The sequence below is a fragment of the Schistocerca piceifrons genome, chromosome 5, assembly GCF_021461385.2.
Source record: "Schistocerca piceifrons isolate TAMUIC-IGC-003096 chromosome 5, iqSchPice1.1, whole genome shotgun sequence".
In the NCBI taxonomy this organism is placed as follows: domain Eukaryota; kingdom Metazoa; phylum Arthropoda; class Insecta; order Orthoptera; family Acrididae; genus Schistocerca; species Schistocerca piceifrons.
Window position 1 is genome coordinate 29,227,157 of NC_060142.1, and position 23,487 is coordinate 29,250,643.

General features: G+C 41.2%; 1 protein-coding gene across 3 annotated transcripts in view; it reads left to right on the forward strand.

Moving 5' to 3' along the window:
* The window catches only part of LOC124797909 (retinol-binding protein pinta-like), a 232,550-nt gene that overhangs the window by 97,194 nt on the left and 111,869 nt on the right, over positions 1 to 23,487 (forward strand). For 2 of the 3 annotated variants that reach the window (XM_047261031.1, XM_047261032.1), the window contains one exon: positions 4,838 to 5,321. The exons of the other annotated variant lie outside the window; for it this stretch is intronic. In XM_047261031.1, coding sequence (XP_047116987.1) covers positions 4,838 to 4,989 — 152 coding nt within the window. In that variant the 3' untranslated portion in view covers positions 4,990 to 5,321. Of the gene's footprint in view, positions 1 to 4,837; positions 5,322 to 23,487 lie in introns of those variants that run through there. 3 annotated transcript variants of the gene reach the window in all.

Genomic DNA, 23,487 nt, shown 5'->3' on the forward strand with positions numbered 1-23,487 from the left:
AATGCATCGTGCCACTTCCGGCCGGTGCAAGTCTTTGCGTATATGACCTATTCAGTCGCGCGGGATTAGCCGAGCGGTCTTAGGCGTTGCAGTCATGAACAGTGCGGCTGGTCCCGGCGGGGGTTCGAGTCCTCCCTTGGGCATGGGTGTGTGTGTTTATCCTTAGGATGATTTAGGTTAAGTAGTGTGTAAGCTTAGGGGCTGACGACCTTGGCATTTAAGTCCTTTAAGATTTCACACACATTTGAACATTTTTTAACATAATCAACAGGTTTGAATTAAATTAATGTTCCTTACTACAAATAAGTGCCACAACTGAATCTGAATAACTTAACAATGTGCTTTCATTACGTTTCTGCTATAGCGGATGATGCATCATAATGATGGCCACGCCGGAAATTCTTGTCGTATCATTTAAAGTGGTTAAATTGGAATTATTCCTGCGACTTAGACACCCCGAGCAAGAATTTGGATCCCCCTGCGGGTAGTGAACCGCAGATGGGAAAACACTGGCATAAATAAACAAAAACATTTATGAATGTCATTTTTTACTGATCCCAATCAAAAATATGTTTTTACCAGGGGGAGATACACGCAGATATAGTGAGTGCTCTTATTTGGTAGTGCCTTCGAGGGATCTTTGTCGTCACTTTACCTACCCACAGTTAAAGAGGTGTACCGAATACAATACAAACTGCACACAAGACTGGGATCGAACTGCCCGTCTTCACGCTGCCGAAGCAGGAGAGGAAAATTTCGTCGCGGAACCTCCAGACTTACCACATGAAAAAGAGACAATTCAGATATGATAAACTGGAAATGTCGATTGTTGATTTGGGAGCAATACTCTTTGAATTTTGGCATAAATGAATAAATTAAACTCTATAAAACACAAGGGAAAACATTATCAAATATGCAAAAATTGTGAATACGTAAAATACGGATAAACCGCAACATTAGGGAGACCTATCAAAAATACGGAAGATAGAAGAAAATGTGATTAAAATATGGGAGACCCCACTAAATACGTGCGACCTGTTAGCCCTACAGCTAACACTTGCACATAAAGTAACAGTGATCACTACAGCTAACGACGGTAACTGTGTTGACGTGAACGAGGACATCAGCCCAACACATAGTGGTGACTAAAGGGAGGGCATACACTCTATGCACTCTTTTAACATCACAATCTGTGTGAATGGTGTACAGCTTCGTCTGCATGGACACAAGCGAGTAAAAGCTGCGCGTTCTCGCAGCGAGATAGCGCCGTCAGAAATCGGTTTAATGCACACAAGACGGTATTGCAGTGATGGTCGCGCAACAGTACTAGACTGTAAGCCGAACGATATGCACGTAGGCAGAAAAAAGCAGGCAGTGTTTCCTTATTTCGTTTATGACTACATCAAGAAACGTAACAGCAGGTTTTTAACTCACCCAATAGTTAGTTCATTGCTTCGTAAAGGAGCTAAAAAATTCAAATGGTTCAAATGGCCCTGAGCACTGTGGAACTTAACATCTGAAGCCATCAGTCCCCTAGACCTAAAACTACTTAAACATAACTAACCTAGGGACAGCACACACATCCATGCCCCAGGCAAGATTCGAACCTGCGACCGTAGCTGCAGCGCGGTTTCGGATTGAAGCGCCTAGAACCGCACGGCCACAGTGGCCGGCCTAAAGCAGCGTTCGTGTCACTGTTTATGGATGTAATACTCAGTCGGTGTCGCGAATGTTTAATGAAATAAACTGCGTTGTGGGGCTTAGACATAAAAACTATTACTGGATTTTCTAGATAGGCATTCAGACAAAAATATAAACCAATGAACACAGACAATTTCCATTGTTTTTTGGTACTTATTGACATCAAAACAGCTTTATAAAATCTAAACATAACAATGGCCTGTTTCAAAATTAATATCTCACTTCTGCCCAGTTTCAGATTGTAATATATACGTCAACTGCTGAAAAAAACTTTAAATAATACCTTTGGTGCTTAAAAATATAGAGAAAATTTACGTTCATTGGTGTTCAAAATATAAAACAAAAGAAAAATTAATCAGGTAAGTTTCAGTTCAAGGTAGATTGACAAACCATGAATTTTAATAAATTTTCATTCATGCACACACAGGTTGCAGACTGAGTTATATCGGTTGAGCCCATAGAAAGTATCTGTTTTGTTCCTTCAATAACTCTTTGACATTCATCATCACCTGATAATTATCAAGTTCAGATTCAGTATCGTGTTCACTATTGCGTTCAGGATCACTTCCGTTGGCAGTTTCAGTAGCAAAGTCTTCAATATCTTCCACCTCATGTAACCACTGTTATTGTTGCTGTTACAACATAGTCCATAACGTGTGTAATCGACAGCTGTAACTACTGGTATAACTTGGTCTGTACACCTTAGTAGCATGAGGACAGATTCACTGGATAAGAAAACGGTCACCTCGTTACTGACAACAGTTGCAAGGTGTTGTGGCACAGACGAAGCTAAGTTAAACGTAAGATACATAGACATCTGACTTTAACTGCGCCTAACCAACACTGATTTGTTAGAATGGGCCGGTATGTCCCCTAGCTTTTGTACCACATTGTACACGTTCCCGCAGGCTTCCAGTTGGTGGCCGAGCGATTCTAGGCGCTACAGTCTGGAACCGCATGACCGCTACGGTCGCAGGTTCGAATCCTGCCTTGGGCATGAGTGTGTATGATGTCCTTAGGTTAGTTAGGTTTAAGTAGTTCTAAGTTCTAGGGGACTGATGACCTTGGATGTTAAGTCCCATAGTGCTCAGGGCCATTTGAACCATTTGACCTTCCAGCTGGTTTCTAAGTTTGAAGCACTTAACACCTTGTAGATCTTGATGTCTGCCTGTGTTGGAAAATCCATAGGACAGTAATCAGCTTTACACGTGCCAAGTCGACCAATCAAAGAAATCGAAAGCAGTGGTATGTACAAATCCAATAACGACATGCTTTGCATTCAGTCACCTTACGTGTTGCGACCACATTACATACTTTCCTGCGAGATTTTTCCGGTGCAGAAAGAATATTCGAAAGGTCTTCGTAAAAATTCAGTATCTGAGACTTCCACCAACACGTTTTCGACTTATCATACAAGCCAGGATTCTACGACCGGTATTTCCGTGTTTGGTGAATTCTATTTTATGGCCATTATGTCACTGTTAAAGGCACATTTCTTGGCACTTGGCCAAAAGTTTCGTCCTACAGTCCTAGAGGCATTGTCAGAGCATGTAAAGACTTAGATAGCACTAGGGCTCAATCACACTCAGGAAACTGACACATATCCACGCAACTGTAGGTTCGTGACGTCATGAGACCACTGCCTAATATGGCGGAGTCCCGCTGGCGTATGCTGCGGAGCTTGTATTGGGGAGGAATTGGCGTTGTTTGTCTTGTTTAGCACTAACGTTCACAACATATGTAATTTCGATCCTTCTTCTTTTCTATTTAATGCTTTCGAATTTATGTGGCGTCTCAGTACGTCATAGAGTTGTAATCAACAGATCTTAATTAAACCATAGCAATAGGGAAACGAACGTGGTGGATATCTCAGTCGCAGAACACACGATCTGCTGCTGCCAGTTTACCTGTACTTCCCAGACGACAGTTGCTCTTGTACGATATTGCAGTGCTTGTGTTATTCTGATTACGATACGAAACTCCTTGGACATGCAGGCATGCAAAATCTTATTTATCTGCCGATACCGGGCAAACGGCTTTCAAGCACAGTGTCTGACCTGTACGGGAAAATACGTGATGGATGTACGAATACAGGTCGTAGACGCATGGTTGACGGCATATGGCAGTTTCGATAGGGTTGTTAGTCGTGTACGGAAAGCAAAATGGTAAGGCGACCGCTCGCGATAATCGGGAAATCCGGGTACAAATTTTCACTGTCGTTATTCCGTTCTACAGCTGACGGTAGTCCTTATTCGCAATTGCGAATTCATTTGACTTGCTCTTGTGTTACTTAAGCTTGGTGTTAATGCTTCTTTTTTGTCTTTCTTAACTACACTTGAACGGATGCGCATGTACGGAAAAACAATTTGACTAAAAGTGTAGGGCAGAAAGACAGCATCAAACGAAGGAATTTGAACATAGGAAATAGGGGTCCAGTGAAAACGGGGGTCAGTTTAAACATTTGCTACGATATACTTACGTTAATTGTAGGTACTCTTTGTGTAATATCAATCTCATCTTACATTTACTTGACCTTTTTAAGACATACTGAAACATCAAACACGGATATGTGATTGTTTTCACTTTTAAAGAAACGCTGTATGGTACGACAGCAAGGTACAGTTCCCATGTATCACGTGATTTGAGTTTTCTTGTTCTCATCGTGACGATTGGTGAGTCCAAACATATTGTTTACCTGTACTGTATCTATGAATTCCGTTTTATTTTGAGTAAAGACATCCATATGTCAGTTTTCTTGCAGCACAGAAAATATGTCACTGCGCCCCTAGTTCCTATACTCAAATTCGTTTGTTTGCTGCGGTCTTGCTGCCCTACACTTTTGGCCAAATAGTTTTTCCGCACCCTGTATGTTCCTGCTGTGGCAAGCGGCGATAGTATAATATGCAGTGCTCAAATCCACCCATCATTCTTGTTTACTGGTATCTGAATTTTTATGGTTTCTGATGATGTCTTCAGCGTTAGAAGACGAAACGCTTGGCAGAGAAATATACCTTGGACCACAGCGTAATGCCCATAAAACTAAAATCACCGAAGACAAAGATGCATTCGTTTAGCTGTCACTTGTACGAATAATTTTTCTCCTATCTGAAAAATTGAATGTCCCTTTTTATTTCAGATGATTTCTTCAGAAGAACGGAGAAGATGCGAGACTGGTTCTTGGAGCAGGACCGTTACATCTCGGACGAGAGCAAGAGGCCTCCTGATAACCACTACGCCGACGACTTGTTCGGAATAGCGGGCTCCTTCAAGAAGCTCTCAGTAGACTGACGCAGTTTCATTTAATATTGTAGATCCTGTTACTTGTGATAGTAAACTGTGATACACAGGGTGAACTGGGAATCCACCAAAAAAATTCCAAGCTTTTTTGTGATAATTTCTGCTTCGGCGTAACGGATCCATGGCTTTCGGTGGTTCGTTAGAGAATAACAACATTTTGTTTGATGTTTTCTTGTTGATGTCTTCAGTCGAAGCCTGGTTTAGTACAGAGCCCAATGCTACTTTATCCTGTGCTCAAACTTCTTCACCTCTCCACACGAACAGCAACCGCCGTCCAGCCCACTGTAGTGGTTAATAAAAAAAAAAGAGAAGAAAAGAAAAAGGTTGAAAATGTGGGAAGAAATTGTGAATAAAAAGGGGGTTTTAAAATCGTAAATGACCGTGAAAAAGGGGAAACATGAAAAACAAATCGGACTTCATATTACAGAAAAGCTATCGGACTTCGTGACTCGGAAAAGCTATTGTTGGGGTGGTCCTTGTGGCGTTTTTGAGCAAAAGTTAAACCAATTTCCACTACAAAAATTATTGAAAAAGAACAGCGAATAACAACATGTAACTGACATCGGGAAATGGCGTAGCTTAGAGTTAATTCCTTACCATGTTAACATGTCTTCTTGTTTCGTGCGGCGTCCAAGTCTTCAAAAATCTCCTACTTCATTTCCGCGTGAAAAGTCTGCTCCGAAATCTTGCAATAAGTTTCATTGTCCAGCAATTTCTAATGTACACAAAACCGTCTTGATATTAAATGTAATTTATTTTACGATGCTTCCCTCCTCCAAATTTCATAACAACTTCCTCAATATGTCTACATATTAAAACCAGATCAAGACTAGCTATTAAGTTTTTTACGTCGGCATCAGATCACGTCTGCATTAAGCTTCCGCTCTCGAGAGACAATTAAGAAACGAATAGAAAACAAAAAAAGAGTTACAATTTTAGTATTTTCTCTGCCGTCGAGCGCTCATACCGCTGCGACGGGATATTTTTATCTGAGGGAACGAGTGTAGCGCGGCGAAATTCAAAGTTCCGCTACTCCACCACTTCCTTCCACTAACGATCTGACAATTCTCTGATTCCTGTGGATGTCTGATATCAACCAATCCCTCCTTTCAGTTGAATTATACGCTTTCATTATTTATTCGACCTATCCATAAAATCTACAGCATTCTTCTGTAGCACCACGTGTCGGAAGCTCCTGTTCTCTACTTGGCTGACTATTTAATCGTCCATATTTCCCTTCGATACAATGCTACACTCCACACAAATGCCTCCAGAAACAAACCCTAAATTACTTATATTCATTGTTAAGAGATTTATCTTTTTCACAAATGCTTCTTTTGCGATTCCCAGTCCGCATTCTATATCATACCTACTTCCGTTATCGTCAATTATTTAAATGCCTAATCAGCAAAATGGTCAGTGTCTCATTTTGTAAACAAATTCCCTCTGTTCGCCACATACAATTCCCTGAACTTTAATTCCGTTCCAAATATCTCATTAATTTTCTTTACTGCCTCAATATCCAGACTGAATTACATGTACGAAAGGCTACAGCCCTGTATCAATTCCTCATAAACTACCGATTTCCCTTTGTGCCGTTCGAATCTGGTAACTGCAGTCTGTTTTCTGTACAAGCTCTAGAACTTTCAGTAACTGCATTCTTTCCCTTTTACCTTCACGGTTTCCCAGCCAACACTGTCTTTAAATCTATAAGCGCTTTAAAAATGGGTTTGCCTCTACTCAGTCAAACTAAGTCGTAGGATCACTATCGCCTCGCATCATTCTATCTTTTTCCGGAACCCAAATCGATGTTTTAAAAGAAACGGTCGGCTTCCACCAATTTTTCCATATTTTCCAATATTCGCACCTGACAGCGGCTGCCTTCTTTTAATCAGTAATAATTACAGATTTCTCACCTGATCCCATTTCTGCTTAGTATCCATATTAAACTGAAAATATCTGGTGATTAAGATAACAAAACGAATAAGTCATAATGAAATTATTACTCTGTGACTATCCACCAGAGACCACGGCTCCTTTATACCAAAATAATTAGGAAATGTCCTCGAACAATCTCTGGAATTTTTGTCAGTGATTCACGTTCACCCGCATATGTCGTACGCGTGTTCTTCCACAGGGACTAGGTCTATGAGAACTCCACAATCACACTGCATGCTCCCTGTGTCTAATATGTATCTTGTATGAAACTGAAGAAATAATAATATTGTGTTTTCGATTCCTCGATCTTACACATTTTCTTCTTTTATATTCCCTCATACATTAACGTTAGTAACAACAGGCTCGAAACGAAAGAAGACACGCTTCAAGATCTTCTGTTCAGAGTTATTGCAGTCATCAATACTGAATGTCTGCAACTGTTCCTACTGTTGTTTAAGTGCGCTGAAGATATGCTTTTAGCCACGACACTACCATATTGACTCAAAACACTCCAGCCTTCCTGCGAACATGGATTAGTCCTGGCAAACACGGGAAATTCTGGTTTGAAAAGATCTTATTCCCCCTCCCCCCCGCCTCTCTCTCTTTCTCTCTCTCTCACACACGCACACACACACACACAAATACATCTCCACCTGTGTCAGATATGGTTCGTTTCGTCGTCCACGGGACCCAAAGGGAACATTCACAGACTGTCGTAAAGGACTTCCACTCAGTTTCTCTTACATCCCATCGCGTAGGAGAATATTTACGAACTATATAAGGTTGGCGAAGAATGTCCAAGGTCACCCTCAACAGACTTAATAACGGATTTTGCAAAATACAGAAAAAGGAATGTTCCACACACAGGTCCAAACATACGGCACTGAGACACAAACTACGACAGCAACTTGTTTTTGTACTCGTACTTGAAGAGCGATGCAAAGAATCCACGACATGAACAGCTGTACCATAGCAACACTGTTTCTGAGAGTCTCAAAGTATTCTGACACTTCGTGAAATAGCTCAGTGATCTAAACCTTCAGAGCAACGTGTTGTATAGCAATGTCCTGTCTAAACAGAAAAAAACAGACCGAAAGCAATACAAACGTTTGTTCATCACGATCTGATTGAGGGAGAAACTTACAGACGACTCATGCACGTAGAAACACCCTGGTTTGTGATCATTTGAAAGCAAACAGTAAAAAGGCATAGGTCTCGGACTGACCACGGCGCGCATTCATGATTTACCATTCCAAATCCCCAATGAAACCATTAGAAAACTGCTGGCGCCCTACGGAACTGAATCACAAGTGCTCCGGGAAAAATGATAAATCAACAGACGTAACAACGTGGGCAATGTGGTTCGCGTAATGTGCATCGATTTTAGAACACGCAAAACATCTTTGTTGTTGGTTGTAGTAAAGCTAGATTCACTACTTCAGGAGGCCGAGCATATATTACAACATACACAGGATATTAGATTACTTTATCTAACTCTGAATAACAACAAATACCTAAATTTGGAAACAATCCATGTCCACAGGACTAACATACGTACTTTTTACTGTCACTGCGCCAAGACGTGAGTAATCTTCCAGAAGCGACGGCGCACGGAATCTTTTGAAGGTGTGTTTCTCATTCGTTGCTGTACGAGGCAGCGGTTGCCCTTACTTGTGGTTCAGTCATGAGGCTTCAACTTTGACTTAAAACCAACGCTTTTCATACGTTTCATATTAAATGTCCTCGTATACCATCCTTTTTTTACTAACACTTACTTTCGACTTACAAGGTTAGTGATAGTAACTAAATTGAACATATTAACTTACACATATAAACTGAACTTTTTAAATGTATTTAAATTTTATAATGAATCGTTGAATATTGCACTGAATAAAATGAAATGGGAAAAAGAAGAATAATGGTAGCAGCAGTAATCGAATTCCAGCTGATAAATTGCCAGCAGGTGAGCGTCACAACTGGTTTTTCATTGCGCCACGCTTTAGACACCACTGACTCGTAGAAAAAATACTGTATGAGCAAGCTCTAACAGCACTGCAATACGTAGGCGGAAAGCAACGTCGGACAATGTACCTCACTCTTGTAATACTACAATGAGATGTCCTGACAAGACCTTCCTACACTCAACGACATAATCTGTGTATCTTGAGATAGTCGTCTGTATTAACGACGTCACGTAAGATTTGATATTCAGATTCTCACGCTGTAAATCACTCTACAGCTCGCTACGACATCGCTATGTACTAAAGAATGGACATAGTAACGCTTTTCGTGGTGTAATGTTGTCCGATAAATGGATATTAATTACAAAAGCGCATTTGGCTCTCAGGATTCACTAACTTCGAAAGAACTACCGCCAAACCTAGTATCAGTCACCAGAAAAATACTAAATGTGTGTGTCTACGGGGAGTATGGATGATGTATTTACTTTACAACAACAGCAACCTAAAGTGAAGCTTTGACAACACAGCTAAACATTTTCTCAACAATATAAGTACCAGAAACGATAACTTTCATATATAACATATGAATCCGTCATATAGATCCGTCGCCTGTTGTAGTTCCTCCTCTTTTAAAGCTTCACTGAATAATCGTATGTACACTCTATTAGTGTGAACGTTCTAAATTTTTACGCGTACTGAAGAATGCGCTCACATGGCAAAGATATAATTTAATATTGTTTAACTCTCTTTGTCAGTCAACGAAAATTATAATAATGTCCTTGACTGTACTGAAATTTTACCGTCATAAACTTGTTCGTTAATCTCAATCTTTCAGAATTAAATGGAATAACTTTTCATTTGTAATTAATCACTTTTCGATAAAATGTAAACTTGTTTTTCATATCTAAATAAAGATAATTATCTTTCTTTCCGTTCCAAGTTATTATCTGAAAATTTTCTTTAATCTTCACTTTAATTTCTTTAAACTGTGCCTTTATCAGTTTTCCAGCCTTTTACTTTATTTGCCTTTGGAATTAATTTGTTATATAGAAATATATTTAAGATATTAGTCTCCTTTGAAGTAAGCATTTGATTATTTTTTGTCAGTCTGTGTATTAAGGATAAGGCTGGTGCTGACTTTTTCTGTTTACAACCGTTAATTCTTTATTTCCTGCAATTAATTGTTTACAGGTACAAGTCAGCGTTATACTTTACGAGTGCTGGTTCTCTATTCCAAACCCCCCTAAACGGAAATGTATTAAAAAATAAAACAAAAAACCTAAATTTCACCGTGTTGCGTTTTTGGGGGTTTCCTAACAAATGGTTCTTGATTTGTCGTTTAGGAACAAGGAGAAAAGCAATCAGATCTTCAATCAACTTTTGACTGTTTCTCAATAAGCAACTATTACGTGGGACGACCGTTCTCTACAATACAGACCACACATTCAGCATCCAACGTAATTTAAGGAACCTATACGACCCTCACGCCGAAGTCACATACTAAATCCTAACCCAAATATCGCCAAGTCACTCCTCCTTAGTGCTTGCGTACATCTATACAACCACAATAATACAATGCAACGCTACTGTCCCTTAGTGCGTGCTAAAATAACTAAACGACTTCGCGTGAACACGTCTCTTCACTTACACCATCCAACGGAGAAGCTCACAAAAGCACTGAAACACGGTTTACCTACGATCTCGTGGCTATTAAAGCAGCGTAACGCATCATTAATCACAACTAGAAGAAACTAATCCGATACTTCTCTAAATAGGAGCCTTTCCTACACCTGGCGAATCTACACTGTACAAAATCCGGCGAAATAATCATTTTCTACACAAGCCGATAATCCTCTCAAAATATCTTTCTAAACGACTTAGAACTGCTTTGAACACACTTGAAATATATCCCCACTGCAGACTAATTCACGTATCGTATATGTGAATTGATGTCATGACACTCTTGAGATAATCTCTCGCGCGGCTCATTGGTGAACAGTAATCGGATACTACTCTGAAATTCTGAGAGTACAAGCGAAGAACCGTTATCTGTGAAAAACAAACCACGTCACTTCTCTCTTTAACAGTAACTGCTTCTTCTTTGCAGTCGCCGGCAAACGTTTGCAGTGGCCAGCTGCATCGTACTTGTTTATGTTTGCCGCACACCGCGGTTTAGTAGTCGGCTGGGCGTAGCAAACTGGACAGGGCACAGCTTCTCTCGACCATCAGCTGTCAGATATCTGAAATATTTTAACACAAAAATACAAGAAAACTGTAGAAAAAAACTTAACAAACTCTTCATTCTCCTAACATTTAATAACCGATAGTACGTTGAGACAGTACAAACAAGTGATGCGCATTTTTCGAGCTGAAAACTGTTTGGCGTATTCAGGCACCGATACGCAAACTGGTCCTCAAAAATCCCTCACATTCTATTCACAAATCCTTCCAGTACGTTTTGCCTTTTCCTAGAGCATACTCAGGTGAAATATTCCCTGAAGCTGAAAGAGGCATCTGACTGCTTCTACACACCGATTTGAGCCAAATCGGCGAGCCCTATTCCATCATTTCGCCTATTGAAGCTTCGTCTCTTTGATCAGAGTACTGTGAGAGTTTTCGGACAACTTTGTTTTGGTTTGTGAGTAAACTCCCATTGTCTGTTTCTAAACCTTCAGTGAGTGTGCGTCCACGGTTTCTCTGATATCTGAATAAATGACACATTGTTGTCAGTTCACCTTCTATAAGAGATTTTGATTTGTTCTTGATACCCTGCATTTGATTCCGTTTAATACTTGTCAGTTCATTCGTTTTATTTCCTGAATGAGCTTGTCTATCACACTGTAGTTATGATACATCTCCCTCGGTAGTGTATAGTAGAATTCAATAATCATTTAGCGTCTCTGGTTTTTGAGAGCCATAATACATTAAACTTCCTCTTAGTTTGTATTTGGCTGCAGAAGCCCACTATTCAGCATTATTTACTGTGTATTCAGATATTTAGGTGTCATCAATAAATTCGGCTACTTTGCTGTTTCTCAGATGCGAAATGTTGAGCGTCGACTCGTATCTATACCTTATGCTGAGCTGTTCATCTAAGTTTACAGCTTCTTCAAGGGCACAATATTCAGAGAAACAAGCCAATATCCCCTCAGTTGCAAGGATTCTTTCACGTATGGTTAAGGATGCATGCATTCTGTCTAGCTAGCTGCGCAAAGATGAGGCGAAGAACGTATACTTCACTAAGCCGTGATCCTTCGACTCCCAAGTGTCTGTCCGTAGTTAAAAATCACCAGCTATTAAAAGGTTTTTGTTACTTCTTCGTAAGGGTAAATACACACATCAAAAAAAGCTTTGCATTACCTCGGTCCCGAGAGTTTCGGAACCTATACAGAAAATTGGAATACAGATCAACATAAACATAATTTCCGCCCTTTTTATTGCTAATGAAAACCACACATTGTATGTTGGGCCACCATACAGCGAGACCGTCGGAGGTGGTGGTCCAGACTGCTGTACACACCGGTACCTCTAACACCCAGTAGCACGTCCTCTTGCACTGATGTATGCCTGTATTCATCATCTCATACTATCTGCAAGTTCATCGAGACACTGTTAGTCCTCATTGTCCCACTCCTCAACGGCGATTCGTCGTAGATTCCTCGGAGTGGTTGGTGGGTCACGTCGTCCATAAAAAGCCCTTTCCCATCCACCCCACGCATGTTCGATCGAGTTCATGTCTGGAGAACATGCTGGCCCCTCTAGTCGAGCGATGTCGTTATCCTGAAGGAAGTCATCCACAAGATGTGCACGATTGGGGCGCGAATTGTCGTTCATGAAGATGAGTGCCTAAACAGCATGCTGCCGACATGGTTGCACAGTCAGTCGGAGGATGGCATTCACGTATCGTATAGCCGCTACAGCGCCTTGTATGACCACCAGCGACCAACCTAGGCCCCACATAATGCCACCCCAAAACATCAGTGAACCTCCACCTTCCTCCACTCGCTGGACAGTGTCTAAGGCGTTCAGTCAGGGTTGCCTCCAAGCACATCTCCGGCGATTGTCTGGTTGAAGCCATATGCAACACTCATTGGTGAAGAGAAAGTGATGCAGTCCATTCGGCATGTTGTTGGGCTCATCTGTACCAAGCTGTATCGTGTTGTAGTTGCAAAGATGGACCTCGCCATGGACGCCGGGAGTGAAGATGCTCATCATGCAGCGTATTGCACAGAGTCGGGACACAACGTCCTGTGACTGCACGAAAAGCATTATTCAACATGGTGGTGTAGCTGTCAGGGTTCCTCCGACCCATAATCTGTACGTATCGGTCATCCACTGCAGTAGTAGCTCTTGGGCGGCCTGAGCGAGGCATGCCATCGACAGTTCCTGTATCTCTGTATTCCTTCATGTCCGAATAACGTCGCTTTGGTTCACTCCGAAACGCCTGTACATTTCCATTTTTGAGAGCCCTACCTGGCACAAACTAACAATGCGGACGCGATCGAACCCCGGTACTGACACTCTAGGGATGGTTGAACCGCAAACAGAACGAGTCATTTACCTCCTTCCTGGTGGAATGACTGGAACCGATCGGCTGTCGGACCCCCTCCATCTAATAAGCGCTGCTCATGCATGGTTGTTTACATCTTTGGGCGTATCTAGTGTCGATATTGTGTACTGGTGTGCTCTCTCTTATTAAGATAGCAGCACCTGTGCTTTCTTCATGTGCTACATTCGATACTGTATAAAACCAGGTACTAATGTATTGAAAAAACTTTCTGATATATATATATATATATATATATATATATATATATATATATATATATATATATATATATATCAGCTCCTGATTCATAGTTAAACAATTGTGGAGATGCCCTTTTTAATTCAGATTTAATTCTCCTAATATTCCGAGACAGCGTTCCATAAGCTTGAGCCTTACACACAGAGAAGCTCAGTAATGCTGACTAAAAGATCGTTCTCTTATTCCACCTTCATTTGAGTTTCACATTAGGATTCTTTACATTTACACACAACACCGACGTCTTTGCACTCTATGTTCCTGCTTTTCTTCTGTACTGCATTGATTTTGATGGATTGTGTTTACATCGAGCAAAAAATGGTTCAAATGGCTCTAAGCACTATCGGACTTAACATCTGAAGTCATCAGTCCCCTAGACTTAGAACTACTTAAACCTAACTAACCTAAGGACATCACACACATCCATGCCCGAAGCAGGATTCGAACCTGCGACCGTAGCAGCAGCGTGGTTCAGGACTGAAGCGCCTAGAACTGCTCGGCCACAGCGGTCGGCTACATCGAGCAGCCAGCACATTATGACCACCTGCGTAATAGCTGGTACGTCCCCCTTTGGTACATATAGCAGTGGCGATGCATCGTTGCATGCAAGCAATGAGGATTTAGTAGGTCGCTGGATGGAGTTGGCACCACTGCTGCCCACACAAGTCACCTGATTCCCGTAAATTCCGTGATGGGGGGGGGGGGGGGAGAATGAGCCCTGACGTCACCTTCAGTCACATCCGAGATGTGTCTCAGCGGGTGACTTGGCCTATTTTGCAGATCACAGGAGCAGATCCAGTTGCCGCCTTCCAGGCGGGATACAAAAGACGGGGAGTAAACACTTAACGGTCACGCAGAGCAGAAAGTAGATCCATTCATGGCTTGCAAACGCAACAGCAGAGAGGTTTATAGCACGTCAGAGCTGCAGAGTTTCGAACACGGAAGTGATCACTGGGCCACGGCACCGATAACAGAGCTGCTCCTCTAAGATCCTTCACAGTCTACACTTGCACAACACTTTACAGGAACTTAAAAAAAAATGACATCGTGCTGTGAACAATGTATCACCCCAAAGTGAATACAGACAGCTGCGTCCCTTCACTGAGTTGAGTGTAGCACGGCTGACCGTCATTTCAGTACTCGACATTGGTTTCTAGTTATCGTGGAGACAGCGCTACAAAACACGTGTTCGTTCATTTTATTTGCATATCAGCGTACATTCAAAGAAAAAGTGGCCTAAATTCAGTAGAACATCCGGCTCGCATTCGAAGAGAAATGGCGTAATTTTAGTGCGATATCTACAATGTGCCGTAGTGCATGATCAGTGGCTGGCACTGCATTTGCCTCTGAGTGGGTCACATGATCTCATACTGAACCTTTGTCATTCCGTTAAGCACAATATCTGTGACTGTAATAAGAACTGTTAAGTCCAATCTAGTTGTCAAATACGGGGTGTCTAGGAAACCTGCTTTCTCGGATCGCTAGACAAAATTCAAACAAATCGTATTAGTGAGTTTTATTAGAAAAGGAAAAGATTACAATACTTAACTTTCACTATCACGCAGAAGTGTCGCAAGCAACCGGCGACATGCAAAATGAGCAATGTTCTTCAGTATAATCAGTCCTAAGTCAGTGGTATGTACATTGTATAAGCAAAGTAACTAGTGCCGATGCTACAATAGAACTGGGCGGCGATTATTCGGGCGCGGCGCTTATGTCCTCTTCGCATAGGTGCCGCTGCTGTCGCGTTGTCGTCCTGGAGATTTGTTGAAGTCTTCTCACAGCCATCTCTTCTCTCTCGTTCCCGACTGGCGTGCCGGCGCTTGACTTTATGCTGTAAAAGATAGTATTCCCAAGTTCCATGATGTATGACAACTAATGAATTTATTGTTTTTCTTTCTTCCTGGATATAGCTTTCCTTTCTTCTTTGATGATGATCAATGATCGACACGAGTGAGAATAAATATGAATTTACAACACAGCGCTGTGTCATGTATTTCCAACAGTCTATTTCTGCTGTTGATTATTCAGGGGATGTTGAAGGATACCTTCCGAGCATTTTGGTACAACATTTCTTATAAAATGACTACATTTCGTTTGGTTTCTTGCCCCAATTAGCTATGCGTTGGCATTACACTGGATACAGTGCACAGCAGTGCAAATGTCAATGGCGTGCGCTGCATGTCTCATTTCCATTCGCTTACCACTTCCTGTTGGCAGTAAGGCACTTAACTCGTTGTCTTCTAGTTTGCGTTCAGTACGGGAAGGTTCTGTCTAGGGTTTTGTTTTCCGGCCCTGTTAGCTGTGATTAATGGGAGTACACAGCAGTACGATACACCTGTTTGCTGGTAAACATTTGGTTGAGATCCAACTCGTGTTTGGATTCACTAAAAAGAAATTTCCCAGTATTTTCACAGAAACGAGGCTGATTGCGTTAAAAATCCGAATAAGTCATAATTACATCATTATTATGTAACGAGCTGCCAGATATTGTGGGTCCCTTACGCTAAAATACTCACATTGTATCCCTGAACAACCATTGGAAAGTTGTCGGTGGAGGTCTAGGTCACTCAGTAGATTGGCATTGCGAAGGTATCAGAAATAAAATTCACGGATCGAAAACTTTCCTGAAGTTTTTACGGAAGCCAGACTACAGTTGTACAAGCTGAACTCCGTTCTTGTCACACAATTCGTCTTTCTAAAAAAACGTCTCATAACTGTGGGACATGTGTTTTAATGTAGTGCCTTGCAGCCGTATCTAGGACAAAAACCATTCCTGCGGGGCTAATTCTCGCAGTGCTTAGTGTTTACTGGTTGGCTTGCAAGTCGGGTTACAAGGCGAGAGTTTTCTCTCATCGTATTGTGCCACTTTTCAGTATTTCTATAACACGATTTCACTCAATTGTCAACGTCCACTGTCTTGCCGGTATGGGCTTTGCGCTTTTTCGCAGCGTTGACATCTCGAACCATTTTCGGACAGGTTTTCCGATTGTCCCAAGAATGCAGCACAATGACTTCTCAGGCTGCTCGTTCGCGGATTCTCGTTAGCCGGCTAACGAGCTGTTCATGTTTTGCAACTCACCTGACCTCGTGAACAAGGCAAAAAGAAGAGCTGGGAACTCTTCAGCGCCATTACCGAGATATCTAGAGGCAATTGGCTGCTTAATATTTGCAGAATATAAGACTGCGGCCTCGGAACCTGTGTAATTACTTTCAGAGACGGGCGGAGAGTGAGGGGTGGGGGAGGGGGGAGGCTGAGATAGTCTTTAACTAGTATCACATTACATAAAGTGCAAGTTGCATCAGAAACTCAAATTTGTGTTTCGTCTGACACATTAATTCGCATAAAATGCAATAAAGAACAATTTCTGTGGCTGATAATAAAATCTGTATTTTAAATTTCATATTAAATGTAGCTTTGTACACTTCCCCGCCTTGAGAAGGTTCTCTATGCAATTCCGGAACGCAGATACTCAAACTAAGACTTATTTAAAAAAAATACGTTTTCACTGGATAACTGACGGTGAAAGGACTGGGAAAAAATATATAAAGATCTTGAAAGTCCGATGGGTGTGACATAATAAGTAAACAGAGGGACTGCAACTGGAATGTAGACCAGACGAAAGGGATAACAGCTGGTGGCCAAATATGCTTGAGCTAGACACCTCGTTTCTTTAACAGTCCTTTCTAACCCACTTGTAGGCAGAGTACCTTAACATTCTTTGCACTTCAGCTAAAGAAGTTGAAATCCTCAACGAAATGTGTCCTGGAATGGATTTGTTCACTATCATATGATGTCTAACCTACCAGATCGGTCATTAATGACATCTCAATTCCTACAGTTACTAAGTCTAAAGCAATGCCTGGTAGTTGTGATGTAATTCTTTTGAACTGTCTGCTGTTCTTATCAATCTGCGAGCAATCACACAATCTATACCGGTATCTCATTGATTATTTCATCGTCATCTAAATTTTCGCGTGACAAAACTAGTCTGGTGTAACATTACAGATAGTTTTGGCTACAACATCAATTTTTTCCGAAATCGTCCGTTTCTTTTCATATCCGTCATTTGGCAGCATTTATTTTGTTAGTTTTCATCGTCTGATACAAATTGTTACATTTGGTGTCCCGTTACAGATTAACCTCGGCATTACCATTAAAATTTATTGGTAGGTCGAACCATTCATAATTAAATAACAAGTTTCGTGGACGATATCTTCCGTATCGCGATTCCACGAAATTTGGTACGAGAGCACTGTGTAACTTACTTTTTGACATTTCCTTTAAAAATCATGCTAAGGAATTTGAGATATTACGGCCGAAGCAGGAAACCAAAATTGACTGCTGAAAATAATTTCTTACGCGCTTTTAGAGACTTCCAATTCACTCAAAATTTATTGCTGCAACTGTGCATATGGAGTACACGAAATCATTGCATTTACAGATTATTAGCACAAGCAGTTCTGAGGTACCAGGTATCGAGTCGTGCAACAACATCCATACTAGTATGTGGTGTAGCCCGCGCGGGCGGTAATGCAGGCGCTGGTTCTGGCATCCAGTCGATCGTACAGATGGCAAATGCGTTCTAGGATACGTTATGTCACTTGTTCACATAATTCTGTAAGAGATGTAAGTTGACGAGCCGCAAGGCTGGACACAATTCCGGAGATGGTGCTGTCCGGGGAAGTTGCTGCACGTCTTGCAGAGAACGTTGACTTTCACGGGCAATGTGTGGGCGAGTATTATCCTGTTGGAACAACAAATCACCTTCCTGCTGCAAAAACGACAAAAGAAGGTGTTTAACAACATTCTGCACGCACCGAGCGCTGGTTAGCGTCGACTCCAGAAATACCAATGGTGAATAAGAGTTGTAGCTTATCGCACCCAAGACCATAAGGCCTGGCACCAATGTGTCTTGTATGGATGCACGCTACGAGACAGCGCTCAACGGGGTTATACCGTACGCCCAAATGACCATCACCTGTGTGAAGGTGGAATATGTTTTCATCACTGAAGCCCACGGCGTCCCGTTCCATCTTCCAAGTGATTCTCTGACGGCACCAGTCGAGACGAGCACGTCGATGCTGTGTGTGTACCCCTAGTCCCACTGCTAATAACCGGATCGCAGCACTTCGTGTTGACTCGTCTGGGCTCATAGGCCCTCTCACCTGTGCTGTGGTAGCTGTTCGATCTGTCACTGGCGCCATTACAGAACGACGATCCTGGCATCTGCGCTGCGCGGACGTCCAGAACCTCATCTACGGGTGTGAGAATGTGCACGTAATCACTAATTCCAGCGTCGTTGCACAACTGACAGAGAACATCCAACCTGTGTGGCAATTCTTAATAGGACCATCCGGCCAGTCGGAAGGCCACAATCTGATAACCTTCAAATTGGCTCAGTTGGCTGTAGAAGGCACGAGTTCGTCTGCGTGGCACGCCTGCTTGCTTCACACGCTTGCACCACACTGACTCTTCTGGATGAGAACATTCCCTACCAAAGTGTTGACTCAAATGGTGCCCCCTGCTAGCTACGCCACTACGCTTTCTGTTGGTGGACGGCGTTGAACCTATTACACAGGCCAACGGAAATATTTTTTAAGAAAACTTTTTTTTACTTTTAGATCTGATCTTTAGAGATTTTTATGAGCTCAGTCAAATCTAGCCTTCGTTTTTTTTGTATCATCCATAGTTTTCGAGCAATATACTTTTTACTATGTAGTATAACATCGTATACTATACGGTAAACAGGGAAATTAATCAAATGCTTTGTTACATCACCATGGTTTGTATTTGCAGTAAGCTACTTAAAATAATGGTATGTGTTAATAGAAGTTTCACTTGTCAGCTGTGTGGTATCGATAGTTACGATGCCACGGCGTAGGTACAAGTTCTTAGGTTGGCACTACGACACCGACACCGACGGCAGCGCCCCCTAGCCGGCGCTGTGCAGCTCTACGAGCGCCGCTCCGGACTCGGCCCATTTGATTCCGAGGAGACGACCAACCAACATTGTTTCTATTTCATAGCGGGCGAGCCACTACAGATTTGCCTTTGTAATTTCTAGCCGATGTTAGATTTTATGTACAGCTTCGCACCTACCTGCTCGCCTCAGGGAAAGTTAAGTTAGAGTTTATGAATTCAAGTTATTTGGTAGTGAGATAGTAAAACCATTTCTAAGAGTAGTACCGAGAGATTTTTACCTGACCTGTTCCTACTCACTTCCTACATTCAGCCTACCCTTCAGTTTACAGGAGAAGACCCACGCGCCGCCTACGCCTACCAGGCGGTACACAAAAAGCTGGAATTGGTTTGTATTTTCTTTCTCTTTTTTCACTGAAGCTTCTTGTGTAGCTTTTTCTACGATGAGTCGCTTGCTGAACTTCTCGGTGAAGTGACCAACAGTAGTCCCCATCATGTTGGTGTTCCAGCGGCCTTGGTAGCGTTTCTCCATCACTTTAATGTCCTGGTGAAAACGCTCTCCTTGCTCCTCACTAACATCCTCCATATTGTCCTGGAAGTAATCAAGGAGACTGTTCAAAAACTGATCTTTCAGGCTCATTAAACATCCTAAAGTTTTAAACTTCTTTAACATTATAGCTACAATAGAAACATATTCTGGGTCTTTTTAATGTCCTAAGAACTTTGTAATGACTTACTTGAATGATACCCATGCTTCATTGTGGATTTAAAGTTAACATCAAACACAGATTTTCTAATGTCACGCCAAACAAAGACGCCTTCTTTTAGTTTAGCTTCTGAAACGTGTGGAAACTTTTGGCAGAGATACTTAAAACGTGGTCCATCTTTAGGCAAATCCATTAAAAATTGTTTCATTAGGCCTAACTTTATATGTTGAGGTGACAGGAGTACGTTTTTTGGTTCTACAAGGTTTTTGCGTAAAATGTTCTTCTCACCAGGTTTTAAAGACTCCCTCGTGGCCAGTTCTTTCTGCAGCAGTGTTGATCCCTAGCCCTACACAAGAAACGTGGAAACTTGTTAAAGCCACGTTGCTGACCGAGGAGCATGCACGTTACTTTTACATCGCCACATATCATCCAGCCATCAGCAGAATAGCCTAGTTTATTTAGCACTACTTATAGGTTTTCATAGCTTTCTTTCACATGTACAGAATGTCCAACAGGTATAAATGCATACATGTTACCATTGTATAACAAAACGGTCTTTAAACTAGTTTTCGACGAATCAATAAACAGCCTCCAGTCTTCCTTTTTATATTCAATATCAGTCTCATTCATCAGACAGGGAGTATCTCAGCAGTGCACTAAATCACCTTCTTGTTGAAAAAACTTGGAAAATTGTTGCTCTCTCTTTCTGTACATGTATATGCTGGTTCCAACTGCCAATAAGTTCTTTTCTTCTAATCTAGAGCCAAGCGATTCAGCTTCTTCTTTTGTTAAGGTCAGATCCCTAACCAAATCGTTAAGCTCCATCTGAATATACAATTTGGACTCTAGACTTTCTGTATTACAATGGAATTCATCGTCATCTGGTTCATCTAAATCAGACTGTACACCAGAAAATACTTCTTTTGAATAGAATTTAAATCATGTGGTGGTTCAGGTGCCCTACTGGTCGGATGGTGGACGGGAGATTAAGTCAGCATACTACCTTCTTGGTTTTCGAATTATGACCAGTAACATCAACACTGCAAAGGTAGCAATCATTGGAATGATTTCTTGGCCCACTCCATATCATAGCAACAGAAAATCTAGAGGCTATTTTCTCATTTTTGGACCATTTTCTCATATCTTCAACACACGGATAACACACCTTATGTGGTGCCCAAGATTTATCTTGATCACCAAGTGTAGATCCAAAGTATGATAGATTAAACTTTTTCACAATGTCTGTAATGTTTCGTTCGTGTTTTTTAATCACAAATTCACCACAAATATAACAAAAACTGTCAGCAGAATTTTTACAACCAGGATTAGACATTGTCCTGAGCACATGTATAGGTAATGGGAAAGTGAGGTTAGGTTGACAGTAAACAAAACACCATCTGTTAACACAAAAACAGAATCGACCTTTTTTGCCAGCAAATGTTTTTCAGCAGTGCTACTAACACCATCTAAATTCATAACACCTCCTTTTTAAATTATTTTAACTTTATTAAAGCTGTTAAATTCTTTAAAAATCGCTTAATTTAATAAATTTAACTGTAAAATGTGAAGAAATGGTAGGTGACCCAGGTTTTTATGTATCATATTTGGATTTCCAACCCTAAAAACCATAAGAATAAGGTATTTTCACCAAAAAATTCTTCCATTGTTTGCCTGAGTTACCAGTCATCTACTATCCCCCAGGCGGCATACGCCATCATTGGGTCAAAACCGACGTCGTCTTTCCAGGTGTACGAATTTTTTTTCCTGCGGTGTACCTCGATAAAGGTAACTTGTTTCATCCAAAAGACGTTGTGTAATTACTATAATTTAATTAAAACGTTGATAAAAATGTGTCGCTAACTTCAAAGATATTATGTCTCAAAAGAATACGTTACCAGATTTGTATCCTACCAATCAATAACGATCGTTTGACATGCATATGAACCACAATGAGTTCAATTTTTATTTTGACATGTTTACAGCGATTTTGGTTTTTGTATATTATTGGAACTTCTGATATCATGTTATCCCGGTTCAATAACTACACTGTAAGTATGATTTGCATGCAAACAGAACAGTCGCTCTATAATGGTCTCTGAAGTCTATCTTGGTCCACTCAGTCATACCGAAAAGCGGCTTTCAGTGTCATTTGAAATTGTAAAAATGGTTAATGAAACCTTCTCGATTTATCAGCTGAGTCACAGTGTGCTGTTGTCCCAGCGTTTCGGTGACTTTCCTAGTGGTCATCTTCATGTGAAGTGTCAGTTTTATGTTTGTTTCGTTTTCTTACAGCCGCTGGGAGTCTGCGACCCCTCGGCTATAAATGAACGAACTTATAAAGAATTATCAGTCTTCTGATATTTTTGATGCGAGCCGCCTCGAGTTGCTCTCCTGTGCCAAGTTCTTCATCTCAGTGTACATCTTGTAAACTACATTCCTAATTATTTGCTGTGTGTATTCCAATTTTTGTCTTACTCTACAGTTTTTATCCTCTACAGCTCCATCTACTACCATGGAAGTTATTTCCTGATCTCTTAAGAGATGTCTTACCATCCTGTCCATTCTTTGCGTCAGCGCTTTCCGTATACTCCTCTACCAGCCAATTCTGGGGAGAACTTCCTCACGCCTTATCAGTCCACCTAATTTTCAATATTCATCTGTAACACCACATCTCAAATGCTTCGATTGTCTTCTGTTCCGGTTTTCCTACAATCCCTGTTTCACTACCGTAGCAAAAGACTTGGAAGAACAGTTGAACGGAATGGACGGTTCTTGAAAACAGAATATAAGATGAACATCAACAAAAGCAAAACGAGTATAATGGGATGTAATCGAATTAAATCAGGTGATGTTTAGGGAATTCGATAAGGAAACGTGACACTTAATGTAATAGATAGTTTTGCTATCTGGGAAGCAAAATAACTGATTATGACCGAAGTAGTGAGGCTAAATAATGAACACTGGCAATGGAGAGAAAAGCGTTTCTGAAGAAAAATTTGTTAACATCGATTATAGATTTAACTGTCAGGATGTCCTTTCTGAAAGTATTTGTATGGAGTGCAGCCATCTATGAAAGTGAAACATGGACGACAAACAGTTAAGTCAAGAAGAGATTAGAAGCTTTGGAAATGTGATGCTACAGAAGAATGCTGACGA